The sequence below is a fragment of the Canis lupus genome, chromosome 25 (assembly GCF_011100685.1).
Source record: "Canis lupus familiaris isolate Mischka breed German Shepherd chromosome 25, alternate assembly UU_Cfam_GSD_1.0, whole genome shotgun sequence".
Taxonomy (NCBI): Eukaryota; Metazoa; Chordata; class Mammalia; order Carnivora; family Canidae; genus Canis; species Canis lupus.
This window is the reverse complement of record NC_049246.1, coordinates 17,415,020-17,432,739: the sequence shown is the minus strand read 5'-3', so window position 1 is coordinate 17,432,739 and position 17,720 is coordinate 17,415,020. Positions and strand designations below refer to the sequence as shown.

The window sequence follows — 17,720 nt, the reverse complement described above, 5'->3', positions numbered from 1 at the left end:
AGGACCATGCAGGCAATTCAATTGTAAGCAGGTGTACAAATGAATATTGCAACCAAAGATCTCCCCAGGCTTACGAGAAGGAATATTTGAAGATTAATTGGCAAAATCAACCGAAGTGAACACTATCAACACTTAAAGTAACTACTGTGGAAATAAAAATATTTAGCTGATCCCTATTTAAGTGCACTTCACTTCAGGTTTTTCATTCTTCAACTCCAGGAATCATCAGTGACTTACTTCTGTTCACTGTCATGCTAGATGTTAAAAATAATTTACCCGGAAAGAAGTCAGTAGGAGGTGAGACAGAATCTGCAATTAGTACTGTATGGAATTTCTGAGCAGATTTTCTCATTAGTTTCACTGAACATGCCTTTGCTTCCACTTAGTTTTAAAAGAAAGTCAAACTGAACTGCTATCTGAGATTACAAAGAATGCACAAGACTCAATCTGGGATGCTATGCTTAAAACACAAACAAAAACGTCACATAATCTAATCAATGCAACAAAGGCATTATTCACAAATTACCCAATATAAAATGACTGTATTTCTTTTTAAAGATTTTATTTGAAAGAGAGCATGTGACAGAGAGTGAGCGAGTGAGTGTGCCTGAGCAGTGAAGAAGGGCAGAGGGAGAGGAGAGGGAAATGCAGACTGCCCACTGAGCAGGGAGTCTGATGTGGGACTTAATTCCAGGATCCTGGGATCATGACCTGAGCCGAAGGCAGATGCTTAACCGACTGAGCCACTCAAATGCCCAAAATGACTGTATTTTTAGAGAGAGCCATTAAAGATTACTTTTTTAAAATACTAATTTTTATATTTGGAGCCTTTAAAATCATCTATGGCTCTCTTCAGATGACAAGTGATGAACCTGTGCCTACGGTCCCCCCTTAATAATGAAAGGGGTGAAACAAAAACTCAACATGCACTCTACTTACTCTACCTCTTAAACAACCTTTTCCTTTACCCACCCTTGGAGTAGAATCAAATTTCAACATAACCTAAGAAATACTATTATAAATCAATGAATATTCAAAGCAAAATCAAGTTTAAAATAAATATATTTCAAGCATTTCCTTTTCTTAAAAAAATTAACTTTCACTGCACATGTTTACAAGATTTTAGATTGGGTGAAGGGTAAAAGTTTGTAAGTCTAACACAGAGCAGGATAGTAATTTTCCACTTTTCCTGAAAGGACAAAAAAGAATGACCCAAACTACTAAAAATATTTACTACAAATATACCCAAATCCAGTGATTTAACTAATAACTCTGAAAATGTTTCTAAGACTGTAAGGTGAAATAAAAAATAAATATGCTCAATATTACAGAATATACACAAAACTTTTTCTTTCTGAATTCTGAATACTCATTAGGGTTTAGGTGTTTTCCCAGGAGGTAATGCAAATCTTTATACAGATATGTTTCATGTTTTTTTATCTAAAATTATTTTATGATTGTGTAATATCCCCAGTGTCAAATGTCCTATGATTGTAAATGAACTAGCACCATTTCAATAAGCTTCATAAAATAGTCTAGCTAAATACCCATGAACAAATCACACATGGTCAAAACAAAAATGTAATAAAAATATTTAGTGAAAAGACACATTTAAGTCCCATTTATGGATTTAAAAAATACAAATAAAATTTTATCAATGTGATATTCAGCTTGTAACTGGCTCAATACATAGCCTTGATTTATTTCCTAAAATCATACTGTAGCATCTTTTGAAAAATTAAATGCAATTTTATACCTTTATTAGTAATGTTAATAGAGGTAAATATTTAAACAGTATACTCATCCCTGGGTCTCTTAAAAAAAACTGAAAAGTCAGTGTAAGTTTAAAATTTTAATATTTATAAATTTAAAAAATTTTACACGTGCTGAATGGTAGCAGTGCTAACATTTTGTGACCATTAAACCACAAACTCACTGCATGGAGCTTCTTTCTTTGTACAGAGAACCAAATCACAATACCAGTATTTGCAATTTGTCATAATTTTATGTGGTAACAAAGACACCACACCAGGAAGCCTGGGCTCAGAACACACTTGAGGTCAGATCCCCATCAGGTACATAGTGCGGATGCAGTATTTTTAATTTCAGGCTAGGAAAATAGCTATTAGTACACATTTGATAGCTCCTAATAGCTAAGAGGCCTAAGAATATAGACTGAAAAGAAAAAAAAAAAAATCTCTCCACTGGTGGGAAGGCCTGGAATAAGTAAGTGAAAGCAAACCCCAGTGGGTGAGGTGAAAGAAGATGTTTTTTGGTGTGAGTCTCAGGGAGTCTAATGTACCAGCTGTACCTCCCAATCACCACTGAAGCTGTCATACAATATTCCAGTCTTTCCAAAGTAGAGCTATAGGCCAGAAACATGATTTCATCCATCCTCTTTAAAAAAAAAAAAAAAAGAATGGATACTCAGTATTAGGTTTATATCTTTACCTGAACCAAATATATTCTTTGGCTAAGTATGTCATGGGTTTCCATTATCAACAGTCAAGAATATTTCACACTTCTCACAACTAAATTTAAATATTTAAAGTTCAGCTTTAGCCAGGGCACTTCAAATTAATTTGAGCTCAGCAATATACCTAATTTGGACATTTTTTTTTATTTTAGGAAATTACTTTTTAAAGAATTCTTAAATGCAGTGTTTTACCAAATGAGAGCATACCCACTCACATTTTTAAATAATTTAAAACCTTATTACATCCTCAAATCAGCTATGCTGTTTTGTAGAAGAATTTATAGAAAATTATGTTAAAAACTCATATCCAAACAGTTCCCTATTCTGTTTAGAAAACAAAACAAAACACTAAGAAGTTCTGAGGTTCCCTTCTGTCTTAACAGCTAATATTTTATTCAGGAACCAATAATGGTAATTATCTGTCAGAGACAGCTAACTTAAGTAAGGTCTAATGACAACCACCTCTAATGACAGAAGTGGCCAACAGAAACAAGTAGAACTGTAACAGACAGAAGAGTTTAAAGATTTAACTGACACTGAATACTAGGACTCTCAAACCTGAAATCCTTGAAAATGAAAGCTAGTTCCCTTCAATACTTGAGGGATTCATACAAGTATTAACAGAAATGAGAAATATGGTGATACTAAAAAGACAAATACTTGATATCCTGATAAAAGAAGTTCAATCAAAGACAGTAAGGGAGTGTTAAATATTGCTGGCTGGGGGGAAGTTATAGAGATGCTTGGTTGTGAAATGAAAACTGAAAAAAAAAAAAAAAAGAAGGTAGTAACCATCATATCTGAACAGAGTAATGTATATAATTAGATACATGGTTTACAATGAAATAAGACTAAATACGTAAAATTTTAAAAATATTGCAGTTTTGTTTTGTTTTTTACATGTTAACAAAAAAACTCAATGCAGTGATGTTAACATGCTCCCTGTTCCCCCATCTTCCAACAGATTCAGAGATGGCAAGGCAGAAATACCCGGATAACTGTGTTGAGGACACTGTCAAATACTGCCAAATAGTTTAGTTACTCAGGCAACCCCCCACCCAGAAAGACTATAAAAACTAATCCTTTTCACAGAGGTACAAGAATGCAGTTACATGTACCGTTACATGGATACAAGTTGTGAAAGGACCAAGTCCTTACTGACTTGGACCAAGTCCTTACTGATTGTGCCTTGGGACTCTGTAGAGACTGTGCTTTTTGGAAACAAATGTGCAAGGAAAATAAAACAAGAAATAAGTCTAATAATAAAGAATGAACTGAAAACTAGAAGTTAAAAGATACTATATCTGAACAGAAATTTCGTAAAACACAAAATTCTCAAAATCATATCCTCAAAAGTGTCCCTTTAATGTATAAGAAGGGGGGCACAAATGTTTTTGTTTTTAAAACTCTTTTAACAAAAAAAAAAAAAAAAAAAAAAAAACTCTTTTAACAACTTAGTTTTAATAGTAAAAGTCAACTTACTAGAATGAAGCCAGTGTTCTTTACATCCACTGGGCCAAGAGCATTAAAACAAAAATCCAAAATCCAAAGAGCCAATAAACATAGCCAAAGACAAAACTGGACAAAGTAAAACAAAAGACCCAAACTAAACAAATATTAAATCAAGCAAACATACACATACACTCAGAAAATAAGTCTTAGCCGTTGCAATTAAAGTGGCATCCCCATTACCCAGAAAATGGTGGTGGCGGTTATACCCCAGTTTGCCACTAATCAACATTCTGGGGATACCCAAGTATTATTTGGTCCAATCCAAAGTAAATCTTGCTTTAATTGAAACTGACCTAATGAAATTGCATAGTGTAATGACATTTGGGCCAATTCAGCAGAAATTTATGTCTAGAGAAAAGTTACTAAATACTGATGCCTTTTTATTTACCAAGGCATTTCTTTCCTACTCCCCTTCATTTTTAACAATCTGATTATAGTTTTGTCCTGGCCAGCAGTTGCGTACTTTTAGCGTCCTTTGGCAAAGGGACTCTACGTACTGAACATACAGATATGCACAGCTCACAGATACTGAGGAAGGGTGAGAGAGCCGGGAAACAAAACACCAAGAACAATGCCACAGCAGACTACAAGTTAAGGGCGAAGAAGAAGAGATCTAAAAATAAATGCACTTGTTCGAAGTGTCTTTAAACATACACTACGTATATGTCATGAAGAGCAGCAGCAGCTTTTTCCCGGCTGTCTTTTAAGATGTTTTTGCTCCACCTCAGCTGTTACTCAACAGTGATCGAATTAAGAGTAATGTTCCTCAAAAAGCTATGGCCCTCGGCTTTGCATTCACTTGTGTGTAACATCACATGCACAGGTGGGATGTAATCTAGATGCTCCAGTTTGGTGAACTGTAACTGTTAGGAGCACAAAGTTATACCAGGTTTTGCACAGCGTTATGTCTGGAGGTGCATATACCATATGCAATTCCTATATGAACACTACATTTGAAGGATAGTTGAGTGTATAGGTGTCAAGAACACAGCAGAAGGAGAAAGCCCATCCCTTGGAAGCACAGAGTGTGCCTGCACCAGAGTCTCCGTCACTGTGCCATGGGATTTCTGACATTGCGGTGGGCAGAGTTTCATATGCCTACAGTTTATAAATTAGCTTTCATTTCCATAATTTAAACTGGTACACAGAATTAAGGGGTTGATGGCAGCAGTACAAAAGTCCTGATTAGAAAAATCAAACTAGAGGATCTAAATAGGAATTTTTTAATCTCTTAAATTAAATTTACATGGCTCCTGTGAAATGAGGAGAACGTTCACTCTAGCATTAATTATTGCCCCTAATGCCCCAATGTATAATAGTCTGTATGAATCAGTAATTCACATCCTTTAAGATAGTTATTGCTTAAGCAAGCCATTCAGAGTAGATTATTAGCCATGGGCCACATGGCTGAAGAGAAACATACTCAAATTAGACTATATATGAATGAGCCTTTCATTTCATTCATAAACCCACATAAATACACAATCAAAAGGGCACCAGGTTCATAGCAGCTAACACCCTAAACCAACTCTGAAGCATCAAGACTTGATTTCTTACTAAAACAAATCTGCTCTTTTTTTTGTATTTTCTTGTTAAAATTAAGGCAATGAAATGGCTACAGTTCCTAAAGTTCTTTTTATGGAACAAAAATATACACGTATTTTCCTCAAGTTCAGTCATCAGAGTATGATTAGAGACCTGTATTACACAAAACCTGCAACACCAGGCTGATGTTACAAAAAAAGAAAGAGCGAGAGCACGTGCTACAAGAGTCCAACAAACACCTGGCATTCCTTCCTCCTGCTGAATTACAAACCTGATCAATCAACAAAGGGAGGAAAAGTTTGAAAGCACAAAACCTCTTAGGAGTGTCCAATGTCTTTTGCATTGATTCAAAACTTTTGAGGTGGCAGAGGGGAAGAGCTTATTAAAATGAAGACTCCAAGGCCCAACACATAGAAATTCTGACTCTGAGCATCTATACTCAGGCCCAAGAATCTATCTTTTCAACCAGCCCCTCGAGTGATGCAGGTGATCTGTGGACAACATTCTGAGAAACAATGCTGAGTATATGTCCATCTAATATTTAATTTAACAAAAATTCTAAACTTTGGCTAGCCACCTAGCGATTTGATAAAGGGGGAAAGGCACTGAATATGCATTTCATGGTGCCCATATCTGTTTGCACATATATGGAATTGAAAATCTTAAATCACCATTCAGAATCTACAAGACATAGATGACAGATTGTGGCTAACACCCAACAGCAGAAGCTGATTCAAAGGTGACCTCTCCTGTTTCACTGCATTACACGTTAGACTTTCAGGCTCTCCGATATCCAAAATGGCCAAAGAACTGAAGAACAGGACAAGACTCAAGTCAGCTTTTAGCAATTCAGTGCACTTTGCAGAAAGGATCTAAATTAAGCATAAAGTTTTGTTATTTATTTTACACAAAGGAGACCACCAACATTTGCCATAAATTCTTCTAAACTCTTTAGGAAGGCCATCTTCTGCTTCCGATCCAGAGTAGGAGGAGTGCTGCTTGCAGTGAGCTTGTTGAAGGCATCTGCTAATCTCTGGTAAATAACTGGGTCTTGTTGACTTGACAGTAATGTTTCAACCAATTCAGAATATTCAGCCTATTGAAGAGATAAAGTACACATAAGAACATTTATCTTCCTCAAATGACACACAAGTAGATCACATCAGGTCCTGGGATGTGGGATCCTGCCTGTGGGATTCTGAAAGGCAGGGTCTGACAGCTCTTTTTCTTTTATATTAAGGTGTAGCTGTCATATAACATATTAGTTTCAGGTGTACAACATAAAATTCCATATTTGAATACACTGTGAAATGATCACAACAACGCTTTTTAATCGTTAACATTTAGTGCAAGTTTACTGTATTTCAGGTAGTATTCCAGCCATTTATATTAGTAACTCACTTTTTATAACAATCTTATGAGGTAGGTATTGTTTATACTATTTCACAGATGAAAGTTCTTACATATAGTGAGATTAAGTAGTATGTTCCAGATTGTACAGCTTTTAAGCAAGAATCTAGGCTGCATGGCTCCAGAAGTCATGCTAGTTATCAACTTTGTTGGGTTGCCTCTTCTCTGTTTCCCAAACACATTATTCATTTTTATTTTACATTTTATATATAACCTAAGTCTGACTTTCAACAGTTTCCCAGGGGTTTATATAGAAATACTGTCAACACAGTTCTGAGGATAGCAGATCCCCACAAAGGCAGACAGGAGTTGTTTGGGAGGAGGTGGTATAGCAGGAGGAGTGTATTTTAGTCCTTTCTCAAGATGGAAGTAGAACACTTTGAATGAGGAAATGTAACTCCAAGCTAGTAATAGACCCAGTGGCTCTGGGAGAAAGGGCAGGAGAAGGAGCATAAGAAATACAGGAACCTGGGGTTAGGGGTGCGGGTGTATGTGTAGCGCTTCTATTTTAATGCCTTCTATAATAAAGCCTTACATAGAGGAGTAAGTGCAGGGTTAAGGGACACTCAACCAAAACAGATTTCCAAGATAAGCTCTCTTGAAGAAAAAAAAAAAAAAAAAAAAGTGGCTCGGACACTATTTTTCATTAACTTCTTGTGATATCATGATAAACCAAAATGGTGAAATGAAATGTTAATTCTATTTAGAAAGGAAGAGTAAGGCATAGCATGCCATCCCTGACCCACAAGCATGGAACCAGGATGGCGACCCTAAATGCTCTATCCAAGGGACAGACCTGCTCACAGAGGACTAAGTATAAACTCAAATAATTTCCCTCTTCAAAAGAAATGGTAGTCCCTCTGGGGCCAGACCCAGCAAGATATTATACTAGTTAAACCTAAACCCTGCTCTCTTTTCTACAATGTGTAAATATGCTTTTTTAAAAAAAGGCAACTGGAATGCAATGGCTTACATGTATGGGAATAAGAAGCCTCTGTTCCTAGTAAGCAAAAAGGAAGTCAAATGATAGCCAAAGGCCACAGACCTGAGATGGGCACCATCTGTAGAAAGTTGTACCTACAAAGGACAGTAAGAATTGAAGTCCCAGAGTACCTTCAGCTTGGGGCACAGATGGTATAGGAAGTCTATAGGAAGGCCGTCTTTAAGTAGTATGAAAGGTCTCTTTATTAAAAACGTAATTAAAATCAAAACCTCAGTGCCACTCACAGCAAATGCTATGGACTCTGTAAGGAAGAAAAGCTTTTTAATAAAAATGAAGTCAATCACTTTTAGTCATGCTGGGACGTTTATATGTGCTTGGTGGTGGGGGCAGAGAGACAAAAAATGGGGAAAGGAGTGTTGGGAAACTGAGGCAGCTGATGATCCAATATGATTCTACTCATATACCTGATGGGTACCTTATCTACTGAATAGGGAGGGAACACGTGAGCTAGCATAACTTTTCTTCCATAATATCACCCCAACAGTGAGTGAGTGCTTCAGAGTCTCTAAAGGCTGAACAAAATAAAATGAAACAATATACTCTTTTCCATAATGTAATATGAAATAATACACTTTCCATATTATGATAAGAATTAACACATTGTTGATTTCTATGTTTTCCCATGGCCGACTCCTCTGGGTCCCCATTTCATTCATCTGGTCTCCCTTAGAAAACTATGAGTTTCTCAAGGACAGAAACCACGTCACTACTATTCTTTCACATCAATTCATGGTTCCTAGCACTTGTTTAAGGACAAGCGTTAGGGCAACAATCAATGCAAAGAATGATTCCTAACAGTGTAGTAAGGAAAAGCAGTCTTTATTAACTGACAAATAGATGATCAAATAAATAGAAAAAGTCAGAGCTAACAGGAAGTAAAGAAATATAGCCTCACTGAAACAGAACTAAAGCACCGAGTCATTGATTCTCTAAGAAATAGATTACTCTTTGCATGAACAATCTCCTTGCTAAAAAAAAGGGGGGGGGGTAGAGTCCCACAAAGAGACTTGTGTCTGGTACCTGATGCAAACACACCAACGTGTAGAAAGCTTCACCTGCTGCAGTGGTCATCTCTGTGTTGTGCTTTTGCAAAACCAGCATATCAAAAACCAGCTGAAAGTACACAATATAAAACCTCTAAATAAAAATATATAATGATAATACAATATTCCAGCCCCTTCCCATCCCAAAAAAGAAAAAGGTATGGTAGTTGTTCTTATTTAACAAATCTGAAAATTAAAGAAAACAGGTTTTTAAGAATCCAACAATAATGTACAGATGTTACTCCTTGCTGTGATATGTGTAATCATCAAATGACCAAATTCCCTGTTACCTTTACATCAGTTTTCAAGAATAAAGTGGAAAATAATGTATCCAGGGAGTTGATCTCCACAAAGCGCAGTGAACAGAAAGTAACGATTTCCTGTTTTATGAATGATGCATTTCCTCATTTGAATGAAGATTTGCATGCACTGACCATACTTATTTAAGCAGATGGTTTCACAGCTTACCACCCAAACATCTTACCTTAAGAAAGTGCCGTGTTGCTAGAAAAAGTGGTGAATCTGTTTCTTGTGCTTTAGCACACTGTTCAGCTAATGGTGTCAAAGCTTCCAGGCAAAGCTGGCAAACTTCCGAACTCATTCTGATCACGAAGGTCAAGGAACAAACTAGATATAATTTGACTTATAAAAGATTAAAAAGTTATAGCTATTATCAAATTCTAGGACTGAATATAGAGAAGTGAGTAGATTAGTGTGCAATACAGCATTATGTGAGAAAGGTTTCCAGTGTTTCTGATCATGAACACATGATTGACTATTCTCTAAGATCAGAGACTCACCAACAGTATATTATTAATTGGGGCTCTTAATGAATGACTTTGGGACCAAGCACCAAACGCCTTGAGATTGGTGAAAGGAGAGATGAGGCAAACTAACAAACAGAACTACAGCAGTTAGAGAGATGACTGCTTTCTTAAAAATAAAATGAGGGCAGCCCAGGTGGCTCAGCAGTTTGGCGCCGCCTTTGGCCCAGGGCGTGATCCTGGAGACCCAGATTGAGTCCCGTGTCGGGCTTCCTGCATGGAGCCTGTTTCTCCCTCTGCCTGTGTCTCTGCCTCTCTGTGTCTCTTGTGAATAAATAAATAAAATCTTAAAAAAATAAAAAATAAAATAAAATAAAATGAAACCACAAAAGAATAATTAAAAATCCAAATTAAAAAAAATTTTACTTTAGGTAAGATCTTTCTCCCCACATGACAAATGACAATGATGTTCATTTAAAGGATATGATGTCATTCCTAGTTCTAGAGAGTACATCAGACTTTTAAAAAGATCTTCAGGAAGCTGTGGTATTTTTTCAGGAAAAATCTCACAGATAAATGTAATTAATTTGTAGTACTGATTACAAAGGGTTGGAAACTGAAAAAGAAATATTAAATATTTAGATGCTTACTGGTATTTAATTTCTATTTTCATTAATGCAGTAAAATAAAGTAACAACCAATAAACTTTATGATTTCTTAAAACTTATTCAAGATATAGAAAACATGAAGACCAAATTAAATATGAAAAGAAGTTATAATAGAGGGAATATTTTTGTAATACAAGGGTAATACATAGTAGAAACAATTATCTTCTGGACAGTTAATAAAAGCTACAGCCAATTCCAGATAATCTGTTTACCTTGAAAAAGCAAACAAAGCAGCCAAATTTCAAATTATTAAATGATCTATGATTAAAATTTTGCAAATGTGTTTATTTGCATTCCATCATGTTAAAAAAATACCAAAAGGTAATACAAATTGTTAAGATTATGTACAGAATAGAATATTCACTCCTTCACACTTCCAAAAGCTGGTTTCAGAGTCCTGAAAACTGAAGTAGAAAGTAGGCAATCTACACTTTAACCTTACTGAATACACATCTAACTGTTTAATGGTCTATTTGATGAGGAAAAACCCCCAAACCAAACCAAAAAACCCTACCAGCAAAGCAACAGACAGCTTACTACACTTCCCCATACCATTGGTGGTACATGACTATCAGCTCATGGGTCCTCAGACTCCTCTCCAAAGAACATTTCTCAACAAAGAAGCATGTGATCCCAGCCCATTCCATGGGAATCGGGCAACACCTCCTACTTTTCCAACTACTTCTCAACCTCTATCTCCTCCCCTCCCACGACCAACTTCTCTTTCCCTCTCCCACTCTACCTTGTGTGAGAGCTCCACAAAGGCACACATGTATTTCCAATTTCCTCATCATCTCTATCTTTGTCTCGTCTTACACTCTGTGACAACTCACAAGACAGATTCTCCTCCCTTGTGGTACTTAAAGGAGGAAGAATGGGCAGCCTCACTCCCTCCACATCCTCAACACTAACTGGGCAAGCCAAGACACAAGGTCACCAGAATGTACATAAACGTAAAAACTGTTTTAGTCTTGGTTTTGTACAATCCCATTTCTACCTGGGGTGGCTAGAAAATGCCTTCTATTGATCAATCCCTCAAATTTAGGAATGATGTTCAAAAGTATCAGTGGAATACACCCAAACACACAACTTAATTTGCTTAATGATAAATGATGAGGGAATCAAAACTGCCAACATTAGAACTAAGTTTCTAAAAGAATCAGTCTTTCTCTGTCACTAATTATCAGTGAACATAAGATACTGGAGCAGGATTAAAGGAGGGCATGAGCTGTGTACCAAGCTGCATGCATGAGTGCGAATGACACACAATCAGAACCTAAATTCTAGTTTTCATGTGTGCTCAACAGTTAAGCAGGTACTTATACCCTCTTAATTAAATCAGAGATATATTCTTGTCTAAAACATCTTTTAACTCCAAACACACACATTTTGGATGTTCATATTCGCTGTCTTTAATTACCTTCAAAAGATCTTGTGACATCAGGGGCAGAATTAGGTTCACTCCATATAAAACCACATCAGCTGCGGACACAGACCTGTTTGCTGCTTGCCCTGGCTCATGTCCTCTGAACACTTCATCTATTTAAAAAAAAGAGAAGAAAGAAAAAAAGAAAGAGAAAGAGAAAGAAAGAAGAGAAAGAGAAAGAGAAAGAAAGAGAAAGAGAAAGGAAAGGAAAGGAAAGGGAGAAAAGAAAAGAAAAGAAAGAAAAAAATCCAAAGAAAAAGCAAGAAAGAACAGCACACAGAAACGAAAAATGAACTGAAAGACCGTCCACAGCCATTACCAGGAAGGCCAGGACACGGAAAGGAAAAAGGAAAGAAAGAAAAAGAAAGAAAGAAAGGTCTTAGAATTGCAATATTAATAAAGAGATAGATAAATTACACTCAAACCCTTAACCCAAAATAAATCTGAGTGGACATCTGGTCAGTCTTACCCTGGGTCATCCTTTTGTATTTTACTTTTTAGGATCTCTGAGTACCTGATGTAGATATTCTGTGTTTATATTATTATTCTACAATGATTTACAAAGTAAAATCTATTCCTCTGATATACTACACTGTAAGTTAAACAATTTCCATAGTAATATTTATTTTATCTTAGATATGTGACATCTTTCTATGCTGTAAAGCAGTGGGGGAAAACACAGAAATTAAAATGTTACAAAAAAAAAGAAAATAGCTAAAAATGGGTTATTATCTTGCATCCATAAAAAATGCTTATAGGGATCCCTGGGTGGCGCAGCGGTTTAGCGCCTGCCTTTGGCCCAGGGCGTGATCCCGGAGACCCGGGATCGAATCCCACGTCGGGCTCCCGGTGCATGGAGCCTGCTTCTCCCTCTGCCCGTGTCTCTGCCTCTCTCTCTCTCTCTCTCTCTCTGTGTGACTATCATAAATAAATAAAAATTTAAAAAAAATGCTTATAAATTAAGAATTCTCCTAAGACCTAAATAGTTGGAGTGAGCAAAATCCACAAACATCTAACAAAACCAGAAGCCCAATGAAATACAGTTCATTCTGCTCATTAATGAAACAATGCAAATTTTTAAGATACTACTTCTGATTCATTAAATTAGAAATGACTTTTAAATGATAACTTTTAAATGCTGGTGAGGATAAAGTTTAACAGCTACCCACAAAAGTAACACAGTAAGAGAGTCTCTTGAGCACTGTCTGTACTAAAGATATAATCAGAAATTCAGACAGAGATCTGTCCACAGAAGAGATTGTTATATCACCATTTATAACAGTAAAATCATAAATATTCCAAATCTCCACTATTAGGGAATCAGGTTAAATCCCAAAATGTGGGATACCATGCAGCCATCAAAGGTCATAAAAAATTTCAATGACAAGGAAAAGGCTAATAACAACACATTAACAAAAAAAGGGGCAGAATATCAAATTATATTTAGAGTATGAGCACAAAATTATACAAAATAACCAAAATGCCATTTACACTTGATTCTATATTATGTCACAGTATGGAGGACATTTTTCTATCTCTGCACTTTAAAATTTTTCTATTAAGAGCAAATTACTTTTAAAACAAAAAAAGATAAAATCAGGTAAAAAAGCATTTCTACTTAAAAATAACTTTTTCAGCTTGTGAACTTCTTCCTCAAGAGTTTCTGTTCCAGCTGGAAGAATCTCATGTTCTGAAGCTGGGCACTGGTAAACCTGGATTGCATCAATCAGGAAGCCTATTCTGGAGCCCTGGGAAATGGGTTTTGGAGCTCTCACCCAGCTCTCAGGGCTTGCTCCTAAAAGATAGTGCTCTCAGGCCTATACAGAAGGTCCTGCCTTGTGCTTTGTGGGACTCAGCTCTCAAGCCACAAGCTCTCCTAAGAATTCAAGAATGTAGAGCAGAGGCCCATTTCCACTTATGCTTTTAATCTTCCACCTACTATGTTAATTGCATTTCATAATATTTAAAGTATTTTCTATTTTATCTCAATTATCTTTACTTTAAAAATAAATCACCTTCCTTGCTGCCATCTATTTTAACAGGTACTGCTGTTTCTTTATCATTTTCTATTTTAATTATCTTCATTCTTCCAATTTTTAACCTTATCTACTCTTATTTTAGTTTTCCCCATTCTCCCTCATTTTATTCTCTTTTACCCCTGTTTGTACTTTCAAATCCTGAGCATTTTAGCCTCAATTTCTTTTCTTCTTCTTCTTTTTTTTAAGATTATATTTATTTATTTATTCATTCATTCATTCATTCATTCATTCAGAGAGAGAGAGAAAGAGAGGCAGAGACACAGGTAGAGGGAGAAGCAGGCTCCATGCAGGGAGCCCGATGTGGGATTTGAACCCGGGTCTCCAGAATCATACACCCTGGGCTGCAGGTGGCACTAAACTGCTGCGCCACCGGGGCTGCCCTCAATTTCTCTTCTTAATGTTCTATTATGACTTCAATCTTTTTGCCTTTTTATTGTGAAAACTTGCCATTCAACTATACAATGTGTTCTTAGAGCTGCAAATTGCACCACGACCTTGACAGGGATGTTTTTCCTTATTCATAACCTTTAACGGCTCTTCCCATCCCTTTTAAGACAAGCTCTTAACTTTGAGTCAGACTTCTCAGAGTACAGGGTTCTTGACCTGGGTCGTTATAGCCCTGGAAAGTATACAGCTGAGTTCCTAAGAGTTCACAACTCAACTAAAAGCCTTGCAAAAAACTCTGAGGGTGGTGTAACATACACTTTTTTAAGGGAATGGCTCAGTAACTACTTCAGATTTTAAAGGCACATGTGCTCTAGAAAAGGTTAAGAACTCCTGGATGGAGAAGCATCAACCTGAACAAATCAGAAAACATGGGAATGACACTTGGTGAGAGGCTGGGCCTAGAAAAAGAGGGGCAGCTGAGGTTTTGGTGTAGAAAGAATTCACTGAGGGAACATGAAGGACGGAGCTTTTGAAACCATCTCTCCTAGGTACCCCTAGTTAACTGTGAAGGAGGGTAAGCCCTCTGTACTGTAACACTGGTAGTGCCTAGGGGAGGGCAGACATTGCAAAAAACTATTTTTAGTGAATAAGGAAAATAACCCAATATAGGAAACAGAAAGAAGAATCTCAAGTAGTGGGGAAAAGTGGAACATAACAGGACCCAACTCAGAGAATCTTATAAGGAAGTCAAAAGTGTCTGCACAACATTTGAAAGGAGGCTCTAGATAGGATTCATTTTTCTCTTAGAAAACAAGATCCCTTGTGGCTTAAGGCATGGTTGCCAGTGGGTTAATAGGCACATGAAGTAAAACTATGTAAAATAAATGATATTTCAATTACTAATAAAGTTCTTGCCTATAGTAACAACGTTTTTTTACCTACTGGTTGCCAGGAACAATGCTAGGCATAATGATACTTTGTAGCTAATTTTTAAAGATTTTATTTATTTATTCTTGAGAGACAGAGAGAGAGAAGCAGAAACATAAGCAGAGGGAGAAGCAGGTTCCCTGAGGGGAGCCCGATGTGGGACTCAATCCCAGGACCACACCCTGAACTGAAGGCAGACACTCAACCACTGAGCCACCCAGGTGTCCCTGTAGCTAATCTTTAAGACATTTCAAAAGGTATTTATTATGGTGCCCTTTAACAGGCACTTTAATAGTCAGAAAAAGTGAAGGAAAGCTAACTAAGTTAGGTCTTCCCAAGTGTGGCCTGTCAGCTCCAGAGTTCAATGTTTCCCATCCCAACAAGGTTCCCAACCAAGCTGCAATCTGGAAAATGCTACAGTTTTCGTGGGTAGCTACCTCAGAGGAGAGAGAGGAGTGATTTAGTCAATAAAGTGTAACTCAGAAAAGACTGGCCCCTGGGATCTCATTCAGATGCTGGGATGTAAATATCTGTCCTACAATTTACTTGCTATAGATCTGTGGGCAAGTAACATGATTTTCTCTGTATGTTTCCTCACTATAAAATGAGTATAACAACGAAACCTATTTCTTGCCACTGTAATATGAACAGTGATTGGCATTTTTAAGAACCTAATAGATGGAAGGTATGATTACTATTATTCTTATTAGACAAGAGCCAAGCAGGAAAGGAATGTTGGTCCTACCTTCACTCAACCAAAGAGACTGACTTTCATGATTTTGTAAATTGAACTTCCTCATAAAACTTCACTTAAAAACATTCCTTTGGGGATGCCTGGGTGGCTCAGTGGTTGAGCATCTGCCTTTGGCTCAGGAAATGATCCCGGGGTCCTGGGATGGAGTCCTGCATCAGGTTCCCCACAGGGAGCCTGCTCCTCCCTCTCTCTGTGTCCTTCATGAATAAATAAATAAATCTTAAAAACAACAACATTCAGGCAGCCCTGGTGGTGCAGCGGTTTAGCGCTGCCTGCAGCCTGGGGTGTGATCCTGGAGATCCGGGATCGGGTCCCATGTCGGGTTCCCTGCATGGAGCCTGCTTCTCCCTCTGCCTGTGTCCCAGCCATTCTCTCTCTCTCTCTCTCTCTCTCAATAAATAAATAAATAAATAAATAAATAAATAAATAAATAAATAAATAAATAAAAAAATCTAAAAAAAAATTTTTTAAGAAAAGAAAGTTTAAAACAAACAAACAACATTCCTTTACTGTAAAAAAAGACAATAAAAACAAAGTTTAAAACCATAACCATCACACTACATCTTACCTGTATCACTGAAATCTATGAATTCTTTTGAGAGAAGGTTAGTAAGAAGTTCCATAATGAGAAGCAGGTCTTGGTATTGCTCTTCCTCAGCTGTAACATCTATTCTTTGCCGCCCTAAATTATTCTTAGAATATACTTGCAGCAAAGTAAGGCAGGCTTCATATAGGTTCATTGCTTTGGACTGTAAAAGAATGTGCATAAATTACACTACTAAATAGAACTTAGTTGGGAAAAAATATAAACCCTAAAAAAGAAATTTAAAATTATAATCTATAATCTAATAAGTTTACTCTGAGTCCCAACAGGTCAAATACTTGTTTTAAGCTACTATAAAACATAAAGAAAAATGAAAAACCATATATTAAAGATTACAGTTACATTTTGAAAATTAGCAGTTTCCTTTTTTTATTAAGATTTTTATTCATTTATTCATGTGAGAGAGAAAGAGAGAGAGAGAGAAGGAGGGAGGGAGAGGCAGAGACACAGGCAGAGGGAGAAGCAGGCTCCATGCAGGAGCCCAACATGGGACTCAATCCCGGGTCTCCAGGATCATGCCCTGGGCTGCAGGCGGTGCTAAACTGCTGCGCCACCGAGGCTGCCCAAAAATTAGCAGTTTCCTAACAAAATTTGACAACCACTTTTTGTTCATTTGGTAATTAATACACACTAGAGAGAGAAGATTTTGGCAACAGAAATGTTTTACTTCTGCTGTTTATTAACTTCTTGTATAACATTTATTGTTTCAAAATTTAACATTGTTTAACTTGCAAAAATAAAAGCACAGAGTACCAAACAGTGGTCTTAAACATCAGAATAAATGGCAATGGCTCGCCTTCTCAGTTATGCATCTGTGATTACATTTGTAATATTTAAAAAATAAAACCTTACTTTTGAGCAGGTACCTCTGATCTAACAAAAAATTACAAATCAGGAACCCATATGAAATGGTTCAAAACAAGATTTATGTTAATCTGTAGGCAATTACAATTATATTTTTTAAAGCAGTTTTAAAAAAGCTAAGTAATTTCTAAATAGGATTAAATATGCACTTTGCATCCTGATTGTAAAAGAATTCAGTGTCTAAATATCCATCTGATTTATAAAGCAAAGATACAAACTGCCATTTAAAATTTTAAGCCTTATAGTTTCAAGAGACAGAAGTTGATTAAATTTTTCTACCATCTGTCTTATCAAACAT

At 36.6% G+C, this 17,720-nt stretch overlaps 1 protein-coding gene and 1 long non-coding RNA gene across 7 annotated transcripts in view; one reads left to right on the top strand and one right to left on the bottom strand.

Annotated features, from left to right (window-relative positions):
- The window catches only part of LOC102157198, a 38,406-nt gene that overhangs the window by 2,926 nt on the left and 17,760 nt on the right, over positions 1-17,720 (top strand). The window lies entirely within an intron of this gene.
- The window catches only part of XPO4 (exportin 4), a 122,524-nt gene continuing 106,384 nt past the window's right edge, over positions 1,581-17,720 (bottom strand). For all 5 annotated transcript variants that reach the window (XM_038573500.1, XM_038573497.1, XM_038573498.1 and 2 more), the window contains 6 exons: positions 16,523-16,703; positions 11,842-11,960; positions 10,239-10,369; positions 9,474-9,591; positions 8,967-9,059; positions 1,581-6,629 (listed from right to left, as the gene is read on the bottom strand). In XM_038573500.1, the coding sequence (XP_038429428.1) occupies positions 6,432-6,629; positions 8,967-9,059; positions 9,474-9,591; positions 10,239-10,369; positions 11,842-11,960; positions 16,523-16,703 (840 nt within the window). In that variant the 3' untranslated portion in view covers positions 1,581-6,431. The remainder of the gene's footprint in view (positions 6,630-8,966; positions 9,060-9,473; positions 9,592-10,238; positions 10,370-11,841; positions 11,961-16,522; positions 16,704-17,720) is intronic.